General features: G+C 44.4%; 1 protein-coding gene across 8 annotated transcripts in view; it reads left to right on the top strand.

The window, feature by feature from the left end:
• The first annotated feature begins 5,692 nt into the window (after positions 1–5,692).
• pard3bb (par-3 family cell polarity regulator beta b) overlaps positions 5,693–19,265 on the top strand; it is a 167,094-nt gene continuing 153,521 nt past the window's right edge. For all 8 annotated transcript variants that reach the window (XM_027025790.2, XM_027025788.2, XM_035523518.1 and 5 more), the window contains exons 1-3: positions 5,693–5,941; positions 6,629–6,817; positions 16,958–17,059. In XM_027025790.2, coding sequence (XP_026881591.2) covers positions 6,701–6,817; positions 16,958–17,059 — 219 coding nt within the window. In that variant the 5' untranslated portion in view covers positions 5,693–5,941; positions 6,629–6,700. The remainder of the gene's footprint in view (positions 5,942–6,628; positions 6,818–16,957; positions 17,060–19,265) is intronic.

The raw sequence follows: 19,265 nt of genomic DNA, 5'->3' as shown, positions 1-19,265 counted from the left end.
TCTAATAAATGTGCACTTTGATTACACCTGCCCTAACCCGTCATTACAATATGGTTCCTTAAAGTATATTGATTTTAATGCTGAGGTTTGATATGTTTCAATTAGTAAGAACTGAAAAGGATCCTTGCATTCCCTAAATTATTAGCTATCGAGTTTGAACTCTTTGGACCAAAGAAACTCCATTTGGCATCAATTGCATCTTGCAGAAATGCCTGAATAGCCGAGCATGACAACCTGGATGCCAGTCGCTTTAGCTCAGTCTGTGTTCCCCAGACTAAAACAACAGCTGTCTATGCACTCTTCGGCTAGAAATCACTATAATCAGAGCGCGCCCATCTGCAGTAAAGAAAGAGTCATGAGGCAGTGCGCTTAATTTAAATTGCCATGGTTACAAACCGCAGAATTAAGAAGAGGGTGATTTAACAATTTTCTTTGCCCATTATGATGCACCTAATTAATTTCATAAAGGTCCCTCTGAAGATAGTTATAATTACTGACTATTTTCCTTTCCTTCAGCAGTCACGCCGAAGCACACACAAAAAAAGTCTTATGTGACAAGGTGCTAATTTGGTCTATTAGGCACAGGTGCAAGCGTGTGTGTTCCTGTGATTCTCCCAATGAATAGAAGTGCTCAGTACCACTTGTTGGTGCCATGTTTTTGAGTGTAAGAAACTCGATGTATTCAACCTATTTTTTTGCATGAGAACGTGAGATGACATAGGCTTGCTATAAAGCTTTTACGACTCCGGAAGAATTTCTTGAGGACCTTACGAGGCTCTCCAGAGGGGAGCAGAGAGATGTCAGCTGCAGGAAAAGAAAGGGAAATAATGCCGCCCACTTGACGCGCCGCCATAATGGAAAAATGATTGGAGGAGAGGAAATGTTCCCATGCCTTTCACCCGGAATAAGCCACACTCCAAAACAGTGAGCGATGGAGCCGGAAACGTGTCTATAGGAAATATTCCTCACGTACTTGCCTCAGACCTCTTGGCCATTAGGTAGCAGGATCTCTGTTGTTCTTTGTTCTATCATCCTTTCAGCAAGGCCAGAGGCAGATTACCTTGTGCCTCCGCTCCTTGCCAAATCATCCCCTGCTCCACTTTCCTTTGTTTATTGGTCCTTTACACCCAAATATGGGAGCGATTATGCAGAATTGCTCTGCCTGCCAACGCAGCCTGGTGTCCGTACTACATACGCACGACGACCAAACGTACAGCTGGATTCACTGTTCTTTTATGACTGATATCAACATTAGATCCACACTGAACTCTAGGCTGGGACTTCATTCTCAGTGGGAAGCAGATGACGACTGATGCGAGCCGTTACGTGCGTCTCTGTCACTGAAATGAGCGCGCGGGTGATGCACCTGTTACAGCCGGCTTTGGGCTCTACTGAGCCAATCTGGTACTGCTATGAGCCAAGTATTGTTACCATGAACTGTATATTTTGAGCACATTGTAAAGTAATATCTTAACAGTCAATCATAGAGCCCTTTGAAAATATATGCATATATTTATTGCTGATATGTAATAACATTTGCTATTTATTTACATACAATTACCATGAAATGGCATATATAAAAAGCTCACAACAGCAAAGGATTAATCATTTATTTCCTTCTGTGTCTGAAGGTAATTAGGTAAGCTTGGTACATTTAAACCTGAATACGCTGAACTCTAAAGGGGTAGAGACTGCAGATAAAATCCATTCTGTCGCAATACAGGCTCATAGAAGTGCGACTGCAGCGACTGATCGAAATCTGCGAGCAAATAAGTGACAGTATTGATTTCTGTCTGTGACGCCGTTTCTGAAGACTCCATGCAGTCCTTTGAATTAAGAGAGACCCTTCAACCAGCAATCTTAAATTTAACTGGATAACACACAAGGTTACAAAGCCCACTAACCCAGTTCTTCTTAGCCTAGTCCATCTGTTTATCTCTCATCTCCTCTCTGCCATGTGCTTAATTAAGCCATTTACTGTTGAATAGGCAATTCTTAAGGTAAGATGGATGTTGGTAACTGCATAATACTGCAAATTAGGGAGAAAATCTAATGTTTCCGTAGGAGGTCTTTAGTGCTGCTTGCCCCCTGTGGTGGCACCTCAGCTGGGATGTGTTGAACAGACACATCGATTTGTTCCTAGTTTCCCCCACTTCAGCTAACAAACAGTGGGGATGCATTCACACAACACTGTGTGCGCAACACAAAGAACCAGTCTGCAGGGGTTACGCCAAGACAAGCACCCTTACGGAGCCGACAGACATACTGTATCACACGTTTTCAAACACAGGCCTATGCGGTTGCAATAACACAATCCCCTTAACTGGAAAACCGCGCACTGTGGCGGCATTTTAACACCTATAGAACGATGAAGGGTTTATAAAATGTGTGTATCATTCTAGAAGCCATAATGAAGAAAAGGTTTGCAAAGAGGAGGGACACAAATACAAATTTCCAACTGAAAAGTTTATTGAAATGGAATAAAACATGAGCGTCCACAAAAAGAAACTAGAGAAAGCCAGCGTAACATTAATGACCAACGATTAGTCATAGTAACACAAAGGGACAACACAACGACACACCGGTCACCCAAGAAATGAGACTCAACACACGTCACCTAACAGCATAAACAAAAGGCCATGTTGTACAACACCGCGGCCAGATGGCGGCTGTTGGCGGGGAGGCCCCGTCACGGTGGAAATAACTTGTATAATTTTGGAAGTTACATGTGCTTTTTTGCTTTTTTTTCTGTTAGGCCTGTTTCCTGGACAGGTATAAGGCTTTGTTGGGTCATCCACTTTAGTCTGAGACACGGCTTAATCCAATACTTAGAAAACCAACTTTGAGAGATGCAAAATTATTAGGAGTTTCTTGTTTATTTTAACTGATTCAGTCTAATTAGGATTGAAACTCTCCTGCTTTGTAGGAAGCTCTAGGATAGTATTTAATACAAATGAATACAAACTGTTCAAGAATATCTCCGGATTGTTTTTATGACTGTTGTGACTATTAACAGTAATTGTGCATTCGGTTAATGCAACTTTTTTACAGCTTATTCTTAATGCATGATGTTAAAAAAAAACCACATTATCAAATGAATGCATTTTGCACACTAGTATGAATAAAACAAAAACAAAAAGTACGGTAATGTTTTGACCTGCCTGTGGAATTTGAATATTCATATCACATCCAGGGGACAGAAACGTCTACTCTTGTGTGGAGGAAACAAATGTTGGTAGTCCAGTAAGCTAATTTTTTAAATATGCAAAATATTCCTATACAAAAATACACCCCCTCCCCAAAAAGCAATAACTCCTTATTTTTACATTTATAGCTGATGCTTTTATGCAAAGCAACTTACAATTATGACCAAGCAAAACTTGAGCAATTGAGGGTTAAGGGCCTTGCTGAGGGGCCCAACAGTCTTAACATTGCAGTGGGGGGCTTGAACCAGCATCCTTCCAATTACAAGTAAAGTCTCTTAACCACTGAGCTACCACTGCCATGTAAGTTAATTTCAATTACTTTTTAATTTTTTCTATTTTTTACCAGAGTGGTCTAGTTGAGTCCGGTCCAAAATTTCCCCCTCCTACAACAGCAAAAAAGTGCCCTCATCGGAGTCTATAGTGGCCAATTCAAGTCTGGTGGATGCTATTGGAATTTCCAAGGAAAAGCAGTTTTAGAATGTGATGGTAATTCAGCCAGCAAGACGGGAAGGTTAGAAAGGCATTCCTTGTAGTGTTATACTATACAACATCTTTCCCTGGAACCTGGTATAAAATACAAAATCATAAAAACACACAAAGTCAATTTTTTACCTTTTTGCTTCCTTTTTACAGTTAAAACCATAAAAAATATTCTGGCAGTTCTGGCCTCAAACATCCTTTTTAGCTTCCAGTTTAACACACCTGTGCAAGATCATCAGAACACTCTAGCCTGAAAGGTGCCAGTCTCTGTGGGGTATTTTCAATCATTTTTGTTAGATAACTAAAACTATGAATAATACCTGGTAGAGGAACTGGTTGGTATATCCTTGTCAGTCTTGAATTTTGCCTTATCACAATAACAAATCCCAAATTGTAAATAAACCAGATTTTAGTAGTGCCACAAAGGCTTTTAAATATCAATGCATTGGCCCTACTAAAATGTAATACGTCCACTTTATGGTGTCTGGTGGTAGGCTAAACTTAGAGTTTCTCCTGGGAAAACTGGGTTAAGATTCTTACTCCCAACTTAATCCCAAATAGTGCTGTAATGCGCCTGCAGCTTCCCGAAGGTTTAAGGGTGAACGGCGCTGTACAAGCCGCACCTGTCTGTGTCGTCTACTGTAAGGGAGGCAGTTCTGGTGCATAAAAACGGAGAGAAAAAAGGGCATCCCAGGGAGGACGGGAGGACGGGAGGCTTCTGTTGGCCTGCCTTAAAAGAGCTGGTCTTCAGTGAGCCTGAATGGAAAAACAGCATGATGTAGTAGTGGATCACAGGAAGGCTACGGCGCTTGCCAGCCTGCCTCTTTCAGTAAAGAGACGGGTTCACGGGGAGAAAAGTATTTCTTTGCGATATTAAGTTTGGCATGGAAATTTAAGGAAAACTGTACTTGCAGCGCCATCACTGAAAATGACTTTGGGCAAAATGGAGCTATTGAAGAAAACACTTTCTTCCTTAATCAACTGACTGTAATAATTTTGCATTTGCTTATGGAGGTCAGATGTCATAACACAACTATTTTTAAGCTACAGGGACTTACTTTAAAGGCTAATGTTCCTTAAAATGCCATCCTCAAATCGGCTAGGATGGCAGAATAGCAAATAATTTATAGGCCACTTTTCAATTATTCAGCTGCAACCTCGAAATGAATTTATTTGGCACTGCTTCCACTTCAAGGTCTAATTAACAGTTTTAAGCAAGGCAGTTTTTAAATTTTGTGACCCAGAAAAGAAATCAGGCTACAAGCATGAGCAAACTGCACTGAACTATTCCGCAAATGTTTTTCATCAGACCTCTTGATGGGAAATCAATGTTAGGTGTCATTCCACACATTTGGGTGCGTGTGGAATCTCACTTAACCCACACTGCAGCATCATATTCATTTTACACTGGTTCACTAATAAGAGTGCATTTACAGGAACATCATGTTCATTTTACACTGGTTCACTAATAAGAGTGTGTTTACAGGAACATCATATTCATTGCACACTGTTTCACTAATAAGAGTGCATTTACAGGAACATCATGTTCATTGCACACTAGTTCACTAATAAGAGTGCATTTACAGGAACATCATGTTCATTGCACACTGGTTCACTAATAAGAGTGCGTTTACAGGAACATCATGTTCATTGCACACTGGTTCACTAATAAGAGTGCGTTTACAGGAACATCATGTTCATTGCACACTGGTTCACTAATAAGAGTGCGTTTACAGGAACATCATGTTCATTGCACACTGGTTCACTAATAAGAGTGCGTTTACAGGAACATCATGTTCATTGCACACTGGTTCACTAATAAGAGTGCGTTTACAGGAACATCATGTTCATTGCACACTGGTTCACTAATAAGAGTGCGTTTACAGGAACATCATGTTCATTGCACACTGGTTCACTAATAAGAGTGTGCATTTACAGGAAAAGCTCTTTTGGAGCCAGAGGTCGTAAAGTAAAGGCGCGCTGGCCCTTTAACAAAGTCACCGCGGCCCAACAAAGTTTGGACAACAGTGGAGGCAGAGGGAGCCTGAGGAAAGGCGACAGACTCCATCACACAGAAAAGCCACGCAAATCATACCGACGACTCGTGGAGACTGTAAATTCGTGTCTGCAGAGTGTCGGGGTTAGTGGCACATTTTCCTCAGGTCGAGTAACAGGATGGTAACTGGTCCCCGGACCGCTGACTCGCCTGAGAGTTTTTTGCCGCTGTAGCCCGCTTGCCTCTCCATCTTCTCCAAGTAAGTTAGGTTGGTATGCTTTCGGATTTGAGGGCAGAGCCGCAGTAATGCAGTCACTAAACCAGTCTTTTTTTTTTTTCTTTTTTTTTTTACTGTATCCCACTGTTGTCTGCTGGTTAATGTGTAATAAGCAGTGAGGCCAACTTTACGTTTGTCGTTAGCTAGCCGTGTTAGCCGACCGCTTGGCTAACCCAGTGTTATCTAGACTGATGAAGCCACTGGTCACTAGATAGCTGTCTGGCTAACTGACCCATTTACCGTCAGTCAGACTTTCCGGGAACACTAATCTAACGTTAGACGACAGTTAGCCAGCTAGCTAGCCAGGGTGTAACTTGTAAGCTTCTTCTGGCATCAGCGTATCCAAGACAGATCAATCTGAACGCTTTGCCTTCTTTTCTGTCTCTAGCTGGCCAGCGGTCTCTGTTTGAAGCTTACAAAACCATTACGGCGGTACAGAAATCCTTTTTTTTTTTTGTCCTCGGTGGTGATTTATCCGCTTTTATCACCACTGGGTTTTTAATTTTGAACGTAATTTTATGTCAGTTCGTAAGGGTTCGCATAGCCAGGTAAGGTGCGCAAACATCTAGCTCTCTCCCTCTCTCTCTCTCTCTCTCTCTCTCTCTGTCTGTCTGTCTCTCTCTCTCTGTCTGTCTGTCTGTCTGTCTCTGTCTGTCTGTCTTTCTGCAGTTTCTGGAGCTGGCTGAGGACGGCTTAGGGCCAGCCCGTAAACAGTGCAGCGCATCAGCAGGTGGGTTAAACATGAAAGTTACAGTGACCTTCGGACGGACTGGCGTGGTTGTGCCGTGCAAGGAAGGATGGACTGTCCGTGACCTTATCCATCAAGCCACGCAGAGGTACAGGAAACTAATGGAACAGGTAAAGATGAAACCTTTAATTTTCCATGCTTATTTCCTAATTGCCTACCCATGTGCTGTAACTCTAAGGTAACCTTAGCCTAAACTATAAGAAAAACACTTAACTGTGGTGTTTATTTTGTTGGGGGAATTTTACAGTGCATTATTATTTATCTCTAGGACACCTAATGACTCCTACATTGTATTGCAATGGGACTAAAATCCCATGAGGATGACACCACATCGGAAAGCCACTTTTTTCAGTTATGCTCCGATAAGGAATTGAACGTAATATGGACCCAAAACGGTTTATGTAGGAAAAAAAATCATTTAAAGGGTTTTCTCTGTTCAGCATCTGTATTGACATTAACACTGCCTGTAGTTATACTTATTGTACCATTACAGAGGATCTAACTCCGATGTGGACAGGTGTGAGAAGCTTGACATTACGAGAGCTGTTGGCTTGGGTCAGTGTGACTTATATCCACTCTGCGTTAAATGCAAATGAAATCTGAAATGCCATGGCCACTGACTCTCCAGAGCCCCGACCCTTTGACTCCTCATCAGAACTGTGCTCTGTCGCTACTCAACCTCATATTGGCTCCATTATTTAAATAGCCCAACGGCCTGAGAGGCACATGCGCGCCTCTCCTCCGTCTAGTCCCCGTGGACGGAGGGAAAAGGCAGATCCCTCTCTCCTCATGCATCAGGCCGCATGATCTGGGCCCTAATAACAGGCCTGGCTCCTTGTCCCGTGTCCCTGTCAAGCCAGCGGTTGGAAATGAGATCTTAGATTGCCGCAAGCTTTACCGGGCTGGTGTTATTGTGTGTTATTGCTCCGCCTTTAGAGGTGGCAGGCTGACCGATGAGGAGACTGGCTGCCCTGGTGCTTACCCGCTGATGCAGGTCTATAATGCTTCTGGAGGCCACTCTGTATTGCACCAAAAGCTAATATTATACAGTGGTATTGGAAGGCTGGGACTGTGTAACAAGATTGCCCGGCGTGTTTATGAGAGGTTTTGGTATGCTGGTATTGTTCTCTTCCTGGGCGAAACGGAACGGATGGGTGTGTGATGTACGAGTCCCCGTCAGCATGGTTTATAAAAACTCTAGTGCCCTTACTGGGGTCCCATTCTGAGCACAAGCGCATACGCACCGCGTGTGTCCAAAAATGCGTCATTATGAACATGCACTCTGGTGCGTGTGCATGTGCTGGAACAGTGCTATTAGCTGTTAGTCCTAGTGGAGCAGGTGTCTGGGCTAGTTGGACTTGCACTGGATGGATGGAGCTGTCAGTGGGGAGTGTGATTGGCTGCTATCTCCTAGGCCCCATTTGCAGGACAGGGGAGCTGTCTGATACAAGCCCACAGAGATTGTCTTTACCCTTACCTAAGTTATTTAGGGTCACAGACAGAAGAGAGGAGACACACACACACACACACACACAGCCATTGGTTTAACTTGTACGTGTACCCATGTACTAATCATAGCATTTTTTCTACCTGTTACATATATCCAGTTCAATCTGTTTCTTTCACTTTCTTTGTCTCTGCCCATTTCTTACACACACACACACACACACACACACACACACACTCTCCTGCAGCCTCTCTCTGATTCTCACCTTCTCCCAAACACACACATTTGGCTTACATATAACCCTTATGATTGGTGGTCGTATACGGCACAGTAGCACTGGGTTAGCACATTACCCTTGATAGGCAACATTATACTGCACTATGGTCCATCAGTCCTGGCTCCACTCTGCTATCGATCTTAAGTGATAGATTGTTTTCATTACTGTTTCTGCTCGCCTATGAGGCAGTATATGAATCAGCATATGAGCTGCTTCTGACAAATGCCCCTCAGCTGTCTTCTGAAGCTTCATTAACAGAGTTAATAATCATAATGTTGAATTTATTCATGAAAGTAGGGAGACTATAGAAATCATGTGACATGATGTCATTCCTCCATGGCAGTGTTTTTTAGAAAAAAAAAAAAAGCCATTTTTATTTCCGTTATAAGCTTGTCATCCACTAAATACAGTCTGTTAGCAATTGACTTTGTATCAGAAAATGCATCGGAAAATATATTTAACCACTAAGCTCTGCAGGTGGCCGCGTGTGCATCACTAAGCACGTTTCCCCCGGAAGCAAAGTTATAGTCCAGCGGGACACTTTACATCACATGTAGTCCTACAGAAAGTCACCATGCTGGGCTGCACAGCAATACGTGAGATACTGCCCTGTTAACTGTTTGTAGAATTCAGTGGATTCTGTGGCATTTGAGAGCTCTGTTTGTGATCAGCTCGTAGACATGTAGAGCAGTTGTTTGGATTGCGGTCGCCTATTCTAGTCATGCAATGCCTTCTCTCCCTCATAAATGATCTGTTTCCTCTTTGCAAATGAAATCCCTATTTTGCCTCAGCTTGTCTCGTAATGAGCCGGAGTACCCTGATCCATATAGGCCCATCTTTAGAGTTTTAACATCCTTGCCAGCAATAACATCACTACCTATGATTTTCTTGTGCTATATTACATGGCCTGGCTTTCCTTTTGAAAATGATTTTGTCATCCGTCAGCTGTCTAAAGAGCAGACTTTTGTTAATGGGTTCATTATGTCTAGGCTTATTAAGTTGCTGAGATCTGTGATTATACTTTTATTTAATAACGAATCCATCTCCTCCCTAAATGTTTAGAATCTTGCTGGTAATGGGATGGGCTCCTTCATTTTACATTGATTAACCATGTAACAAGCGGCCATGTCTCTATCTGAACATTTCACACGCTTGATGCCCCTGTCACTGCTCTGGGCCCGTGTCTGAGTGCTGAGCTGTAGCATAGCACGCCGCCCAGCCTGCTTAGACGGCCCCGCTCCCCTCATTTGGTTTATTCTGCTCATTTGGCTTGGATTAGGTTTACACACAGCGAGATTGATCTTTGGGCGTCCATGCCTCGTTGCTTTACAGCCGCTTAACTTCTCCAGGCGGCAGTAAATTAGGGGACCTTGCGTCGTGTGCGGCATGTGGCCCTGGGCAGTGCTTAGCCGGGTGTCGGCGCTTAGAGCCGCCGCACTCCGGCATCCTCCTGCCCTGGCGGAGGGCAAGAGGAGTCATTAAAGACCAGATTTCAGCGAGTGCTGTGTAAGTCTCAGCCGCCTCAGATCCTTTCATTTTTTTTGTTATGGTAATCGGAGACGTTTTCCTGCAGCTGTGCAATTATGTATTTACTGTGATTTGGGACTACAGTGAACTGAGCAGTGGCCTAGATTTAGATGCAGTAATCCCCCTCCTCTTTTATTAAAATGGCGTCACGTGTATTTGTATGAGTGCTGTCACTTTAAAGGAGCAGAATTACTGTTTAAGGATTTGCTCTGTTTTTGTGTGTGTGTCTGTACTGTAACCCTTGATTGCACTCCTGCTCTCTTTATTTCGCTGCTTGGAAGTCTTTGGAGAGGCGTCTCCAGTGACCCAGCCATGTCTGTTTCCTGTGGGGCGACGTGACGCCTATGATCTGGAGCCAGAGTTCCGAGAAATATTCAGGGCTTGGTAACTCGCGGTAACGCCTGAGTACTCCGTGCCTGTGTGTCTGCTAGCCATTGGCCCTAGGCAGTAAATCCTGAGAAAGGGAGCGAGCGAAGACGAGAGCAGAGGGAGGGAATGTGCTGAGGGCCCAGGGCTCGGAAAGAGAGGGAGCGGGGACAGAGGGATCGGGGGTGGCGGAGGAAGCGCTCGGGAGTCACTCAGGATGTTATCAGGCTGCTTAATTACCCGGGCGAACGTCAGCTGCCGCTCTGCTGTTTTTTCATTACGCGCAGGAATGCTAGGCGCCCGAACGCTGAGCCGAGCTGAGATCATCGAAATGCCTGGCCCGCCTCCAGCACAGCGAAAACAATTAGCGGGCCTCCCCTCGGAAACGGAACTCGTTAGCATCTAGTGTCCCAAACGTCCCATTCTAGTGGTCCAAACATACCACAGAAAACTGCCCCACTGCCTATAGTGACCTTACCCAAAGTGAACTAACCCTCTGTAAGCTAGCCAAATACCAGCATACCAGACCACAGAATATCAGTTTATAAACAGTCCACAGTAAACCAATGCACTGCCAACAATGAACCAGATCACAATATACCAGCCCACTGCCTACAGTAAACCAGCCTAGGGCCTAGTTAACGAGTCTACAGTAAACCAGCCTAGTTAACCAGTCTTCTCAGGCTCAGGCTTGGTCCGGCTATCAGGCACAGCAGCGTTGGTGGGGATTTTAGGACAAAGCGGTGAGAATCGTCTGATGGCCAGCAGCCAGACTGTACTCAGAAATTGAATGAAGACGTCGGGCACGACCACGTTGTATGTCCACCATAAACCTCTGCTTCATTGCTGTGTTAATTAGAAGTGCGTTCGGGTAAGGTGATGTGATGGCACAGCTGGGAAGCACGCGTATTGCCCTGCACACCATGTGCCATTCTGCGACAGCCAAGGTGCCTCTTTAAGGGAAGAGCAGCATCATTTTAAATGAAATTTTGATAAACCCCCCCCCCCCCCAATAAATCACATAACCAGCGAGCCATAACTCAATATGACTGACAGAAATTGGAGTGAGTAGCACACCGCCAGTCAAGCGTTCTCCGCAGGCAGATTCGCCTTCGCAGGAGACCGCCGCGGAATTGCACGGGATCCCCGCACAATTTGCGGAGCTGAATGTTGGAATACTTCGCATAAATAGCGATGCTCGGGCAGACCGCTTCTACTGCTTCCATACTGTTGCGGTCTACCTTTAAACTTAATGGATACCCCGCACGTCATCCATGGTACGTGCTATTCGATAGCCTTGTCAGTGTCTGCAGGAGCATTCCTTCAAGCCTAGATCACGGATAACAGGGCAACTGCGTGGACAACGGCCTCCGCCTGAAGATATTATTGCAAGAGGGTGCATAGAGATGGGGACAGTTCCTGTGCGTGCGCGTGTGCTCACACATGGTATTGTTTCCTAATGAGCTGTTCTAGTACTGGACATTTCCAGCACACAGAGTTTGAGCTTGAGCAGACTGGCCAGATGTGCTGTCTGAACAGGCATCTTCCTGTGCCTGTTAGCCTCATTTAACTACTGATTTAGTCCACACACACACACACACCCACACACCCGTACGCATACAGCTACAGTGCTTTGCAAATATTAATTTCATTTGTGCTATACCACATAAAAAAGTATCTCATTTCATTCAGGCCATTAAGCAGCTCATAAGAGAAAATAGGGCAGAGGAGAGAAATCACCGTGTTTGTTAAAGTCGATTCGCATCAGAAATGGTATTTTCATATTTGACCGCAAAGTGCAGGGATGCAGTGCGAAGGTGGGGTGATGGACAGCGTCTCTTATCGTACCATCGTTACCGTCACCACCATCGGCATCACCGTTCTCATCAGCGCGGTAATGATGTTGGGCTTGGTAATGGACCCCTGACATCTAAGACAAAAGCGGCAGAGCGAAAGCAGCTGGAGTCGCGCTGCTCGCCGCCATCAGCAGGAAAACGATGGGAAAATGGCGAGTGCCACGCAGATTTCCATCATTTTATTCCACGCTGGCGCCCGAACACACACCCTCGTCATAGGGCAAGAAATGAACCTTATTGTGGCCTCCTGCACGCCTGCCTGAGTCTCTCCTCCTCTGTCTGGCGCGTAGCCAGCATGGGTCCAAACGTCGGCCGCCCCTCGTTTAGTGGCCTCTCGCCACGCTTATAGATGAACTTGAGAAATCCAGTGAAAGCAGCTTCTGTGCTTCTGTTGCATCGCTGCCATCGCAGTGTTTTCAGACCAAATGTTTCATATGACCAGGAGTTCTTTTGCTCCAAAAAATAAGTGATGATCTTCCTGTTTGGTAATCATGAGCATTTTAAGGACAGCACTTGCAATTTTAGGTTGGATGTTTTAGTGGGGTTTTTTTTAATCATATATTTCAGGATTGCCTTTGCTAGTGTTGGTGGCCTTAACACAGCATGTGCAGGGATGCTGTTGTCCTCTGTAGGAACTCACCGCCAGACTGGGGCAAGACACATTTGCTGTAGACAGTTTGACGTAGGATTTAACTGAATGGATGCTGCATTTCACTTCAGTTCAATTGCAAAACTCAAGGTGGTCTCAGCTTAAGGAGTGAGTGAGCGAGCAAGTGAGCGAGCGATCTTTATTGATCCTGAAGGAAATTGCAGTGCCACAGCAGCTAGACATAAATTGCACATAAACGTACATAAATTGGGCAAAAATAAGAGTAGAAAGATGAGTCAACAAACTGACATAGGAGTGAAACCATTGTATCTATTTACATTATACATGTACTAATGACATGTATTCCATTAGCATAAGGTGTTGCATTAAGGAGCACCAAGTGGATTCATTCCAAGGGAATATGACTAGGACAAGCAGCAAATCCATAACCCTACCCGTGGTGCTCCCGTGGCCCTGCTGACTGCAGATGACTGTAGATGCTCGACTGTGCAGCAGATCGTGTGTCTTTGTGCTAGGTCACGAAGGTCTTGCATCACACATGGTTTGTAAGGAAAAGTGTCAGTACAGAAAGCCTTTCTGATCACACACCTCGTGCACTAACCCTCACTGAGCCAGTTATGGCAGAATGTTCTGTAGTACTTCAAAGCTTTCTATATTTTCTTTGCCCAGAAGTACAGTCAGCTTGGATGTGAAAATTGAGTGCCCTGTTTTAGAGTGAACTTGGTTAACTGTAGAAGAAAGAATGGTTCAGTTGAGAGGTTTCTAGATTTTTGTTGTCTCCCGTTTTTTTCTGGCCAGTTTGAGTTAGGAAGTAGGTGAAATCCTTCCAGACGTCTGGGCTGTGAGCATAGAGAAGTCTGCCCAGGAACTGTCATGCAGAGGCAGGTTTTGTCTTGGGATGACCCTGCGCATCCTGTGGGTAGGCCAAACGTGATGATGTCCTACAGCTGCCTTTCCTGCTTCCAGCATTACCATGAGCACAGAAAGCATGTTTAACCCTCGTTTCAAAACACAAAACTGTTTCTCTCTTGCACTGAAATGGAAGGGATTAATATAATACATGACAAACTGAAACAGAGCAAGCGGTCCCACAGCTGACGACTGCGGATTTGGGAATGGTGACCTTACTTCAGTATTACATAGAGATAGACGCTTACTGCATCCGGTCCCATTCTGCCCCATTCCAGAGCCAAGCTGTGTTGGATCCAGATCCCTGCAGGCGTAACGGCAGGCGACCGTCGAAGCCATTCCTGGTAATGGAACGGACGTAATGTTTCATCTGCGCCATTTTGAAGCTTGTTTTCCTTCACTCGAATACATAAACACATTCTTGGTTCTGATCTGCATTGGGTTTGTTGAAAGGATTTGAGATCTCTCGTGAATGAAAGCTGTCACAGGAAGGCGCTCGCCCAAAATAAACAGAAAAGCCACAGCACCGAAGCTCTCCATAAAATGTATTCTAAGACAGACTACAAGCGCTTTGTCTTGAGAAGACAAGGAATTCAGTTCTGGCTTCGTGCAGGCTGTTTTGCAAAAGGGAATGAACTGGGATCCGGAGTGTTTTCTTGACACCATCTTTGTCCGACGTCGAACGCTTATGAGATTGTGTGCGTATAATTAAACTAATGTGTCAGCATCTTCCATCCCCAACACTAAAAATATAGGCTTTAGAAATGATATTCAAGAGTGATTATGACAAAAAGCAAATCAGATCTAGAAACAGATTCATGCCAGTATGTATTCTTGGCCTCCCAATTAGATGAAGCTATAAAAGTGTCCAGCATGCCTGAAATACCATGTCCGGATGTTAAACTCTCATGATGTCTGGATGTTAAAATCTCCTAATGCAATAAACAGAGTAAATAACATAGTAAATAACAGATCAGCAGTACAGATCGCTATACGTGCTTCAGCTGACTTCCAGTTTGGCTGATGCTATAAAAATAAGTCTCTTGGCATGAACAGCTACAAATATGCCAGTCCAGAACTGTCATAATCCCATCCTCTGTGTAGCAGTCAGGTTGATTTTGTTTGACTTTTAACCAGTCATCTGCCAGCACCGATGACACTGACATTGTTTTGTGTTCGTAGACAAAGGAAGGCATTATTGGTTACAGTGATGTTGTAGCGTGTTGTGTCTGCGTCTCATGTGCGTGTGGTTTTTCCCAGCTGTGATTCGTGACATCACACAACCGTTTCTGATAACTTCTTTTCTGATGACTGAAGCCAATTTTGGCCCCTGTTGGCTCCTAGCAGACCCAAGCACACAGGCCTGTTTAGAAGGTATCACACATTAGTCAGGTTTCCTCATTACTGCAATAACGTATCGAGCATTTACTTAATATTAGCACATTATTAAATAAGATATTTCTGCAAGACCGTATTTCCATGCTAAGTCACGGTTTGTCAAGTGGTGTTAAGTACTTTTTAAATTCTCTGCCAAGACAAGCCGAGTAATTACAAAGTATAGTCCCATATGTATGAGCTACATTGTACTGCCTTAAGGATATGTAAGCAACGTTTTTGTTCTTATTAGATACATATTGTAATTACAGTTGTGAGACTTCTTGTTTGAGGCAAAGATCTCACTGTCGCTCCATCACAAATACTGTTTTTATTTTTCTTGCTTTTCTACAGTGCAATGTAATTAATATACACACACATACAGACATACATACATATATACATATATACATATAGTATATTATTACACATTACTTTCCTTCCTCCTTGAGCTCAGCTGCCTGTGTGACTCCCTCACTCTGCCCACTGGGAGAAACACTGTCAATGTGCTCAGATTCGAGGGATCGTGATGTTCTGCTGTCTCCGTGTCTGTCTGCAGAACACCTGCAGGGGCAGGTTATCAGCTGTGTAAATAAAGTCCATGTCTAGATTAAAAGGAATTTCCAAAGGTGAATCAGCAATGGCGATGCAATTTGGCCAAAGGCGAGGCTTATTCCATTCCTAGGAAACCCAAGTGTCTCGCCGTAAAAAATTGAATTCGTAGCTCTGTACGTTCCCTCTTTCGTTGTGCACTCTGTCATGAGCAGTGGAAAGGTTGGAGCTGGACTCTACTGCTGTTCCAGAGACAGAATGTGATCTCATCAGAAGGTGATCGGCAGACACATGGTAGTAAGCCATGGTAGGAAACCGTTGTTATAGTAAAGAAATGTACTGTGGGAGGAAAGTGAAGTTTTATCCTTGCTGAGATCAGATGTTTTTCAGTGTATGTGTATATTTTTGTATACATTCAAGCTATATTTCAGTGCTGCCAGTAAATTATGGTAACCTAATAAATAACGGTGACAATTGACATTTTTCACTTATTTATTTTAAGAAAAATGAAATGATGTTTCCGTGGGTGGCAAAAGCGTGACTCGCCCCAGGTGCGCCATCTCTTGAACTTACTTCTGTCAGCTGCCACGGAACAGGTGCTAATGATTAGTGGGTTAGCAGAGAGCGGAGCGAGCGTTCCCGGCTGTACGCGGAGACGAGAAAGCTAGCGCACGTCCACAAGCAGCCAAGTAGCAACACATCAAGCCCACATCAGCAGATGGCTCAGAGACCACAACAAGAGACACTGTTGGTGTGTGGGTGCGTGTGCGTCTTACAAAAGGGACTACTAGTCAGTAATTCTCTGGCGTAGTGGACTATCTTAAAATGGTGCTAGACTGCCCTCTCCGCTATATTGCCGGTGGTAATCTTTAGGAACCTTGCAGTTTGATTCAACTTGTATTATAATGTTTAATTTCCTGGGGCTAGAAAACCATTTTTGGATACACCAATCTTTTAAACTGTTATTGAGCCCAAAAACAACCATTATTCTCTGATGTATTTATCAATTGCCTCACACAGTCATGACGGAACAGTTAACTCTGTTAAATGAATCCTGTTACTTGTTACTTGGTTGGGGATCAGGGTCAATTGTAGCATTTTTCCACGTTTAGATGTCTGATGTCAGATGTCAGTTACATTTGAGCTGTGTGTTTGAACACAGGTATCTGTGTAACCATCATCAACACTTTGAGAAAAGAGTTTGATTAGCACCATGAGAACTGCCTTGTGGAGGTGTTTGGGAGGAACTGTTAAGACCAGGCTTTGGGCTACTGTGTAAGCCCGTTTCCTCCATCCGATGTGGATATCAACACCTGTCTGTGTGCTGTACAGGAGGGCGACTTCCTGGTGCGGACCCACCACGTGGAATACTGTGACGGGGGAATTCTGGACCCCGATGATGTGCTCGCCGACCTGGTGGAAGATAAGGACAAGGTAAGGCTAACGGACTTGGATATTACTGTGGTTCGTGTTTATATCCTAATCGTGGTGTCTGGCTGCTAAAAGCCCTGTTCAGCAGCGCGATAGCGAACCCCACCGACACCGTGTAGGTTTGATCCCCATCTGTGCCACATGCACATTGGATAGTTAGCTGCCTCCCCCACACAGTATTGGCCAGACTTGCATCTGCAGGATTGCGCGGCAGACTGAAGCGATTAGCAGGTTTCCTCCTCGCGCGATTTGCGGACAGCAGCTCAGAAAGTTAACAAAGACTCCCCAGCATCGGACAGAGGCGTGCCAAGGTGTGATGGCAGAGAAATGTGTCACATTGGAAATTGCCGTTGACTGCACTGGGAGAAAAAAAAAGAGAGAGAATGTCCTGTGACATTTGAGACAGTCCAGCTGTATAGTAATTTATGGCTATATAGCATACCTTTTCCTGGGGAATTCAGTTTCATATGGAAATTTGAACCTTTCCAAATGCTGATCCTTTCCCATTCCCTAGTCATTTTCACAGAGGAGAAGGCAGCGTCCGTCTGAGCCAGACTCGCTCGGACGTCTGTCCGCCCTCTGCGCTCCTGCTTCTATTGTGTGCTGGATTGTGCGGACACTCCTAACTCAATAACTCAAAAGGGCATTTTCCTCCTAATTGAATTCGTTCAGGTGTCCTGTGGCCTATCAGATGCGAAGCCTTTGATTTCCCCGCACTAATTAATAGGAGGGAAGGAAGCTGTGTAGGCGTGGCCTCTCTGGGGGCGAACGTTGCTAAGATGTTGCCTCATAAGCGCAGAGGGTGTGTGTGTGTATGATTGGCCATAGGCAAGGGAGCCTCTTCCTAAGCAGCAACCTAAGAAGTAGCATTTCATGATTTAAAGATTACTGGCACAGCTCTTAGCTTTGAGCACTCAGGAACCCATGCTTTTATACTGAACATTTCTTTGTGTTAATTGATCGATTCGCGCAAATAAAAACACATTTACTGTATATACGCGCACATGCACACATGATTTGATCCTGCATGAGCAGGAATTAGCTCATAAATCCGGGGTGTGATGTGGAATGCGCTTTCTCTGCGGCCATGTTGCTATGGCGACAACTTCCCCAAATGTCACAGCCAGCATTAGCGTTTCCTGTTGATCCAGGAATTCATCACCCCCTGGTCTCTGTGTAAATGTGTGATTCTTTTCCTGAATACTTTCTTTATACTTATGCAGTGAATTAAAATGCACAGTTTTCTCATGCACCAAATTAATGGGTTGTGGTCTGTATCTTAATGTACTTAAATGACCCTTAAGCTTAAAGGCATGCTGAAAGCAGCACGATTAGTGTGGAAACATTGCTATAGAAATGTGGCACGCTGAGGCCAGGTTCAGTGCAGGGCAAGTTTAAGGCTTTATTTTCAGAGAATGCTTAGAGCATATCAAATAGCCCTGCCACTCACAGGCGTGCCTGCACCGTTTTGTCAATCTTCCCTGAAACTGAAAGCAATTGCTTGTGACCTGTTACTTGCAGATACTGTGTGTGTAAGGGACCTACCATAAAGGAGGCTGTGAGTGTTTGTGAGTGTGAGTGCGAGTGTGTGTGCGAGTGTGTGCGAGTGCGAGTGTGTGTGAGTGCGTGTGTGTGTGTGGAATGTGTCAGCTGTCTCATCAAGGCAAGGGATCACTGCTCTTGTCATCTCAAACACGACCCTCGTCCTGGTAATTACCATGCCAACGCCTCTTCCACAGAGCATGGTTAACATAGCTCAGAGACAGCCCCGGGGCAGACTTGCCACTGCAAAGACACACACACCACACACACACACTTGCAAAACAAACACACGCTGAGGCAGTAGCTTTTCTCCTGCCAGACCCTGTGTTTTTAATAAAGTCCTTTATACAATCACTCTCTCACACACACACACACACACACACACACACACACACTCACATTGTCTATCTTTTAATCATTTTATAGGCTACATGTTTGAAATATTTGTTGTGCAGATGTTTTGGTTTGTGAGTACTGTCAGAATTACAGTGAGGTTAGAGTGAAAAGTTAGAGAGTATGAGAGCATGGTTACATGTTATGAGCCTAACTGAGGATAGAAGATGACTCACACAATTGCGTCAGTTTAAGGACCTTCTGCTTGCCATAACTGGACTGAGGGAGTTTTGATACAGGCTGTCGGTTAATAGCATAAAAAATGGTCTGTTTT

Source organism: Electrophorus electricus, chromosome 2 (genome assembly GCF_013358815.1).
Source record: "Electrophorus electricus isolate fEleEle1 chromosome 2, fEleEle1.pri, whole genome shotgun sequence".
NCBI lineage: Eukaryota > Metazoa > Chordata > Actinopteri > Gymnotiformes > Gymnotidae > Electrophorus > Electrophorus electricus.
This window is presented reverse-complemented; position numbering and strand designations above follow the sequence as displayed.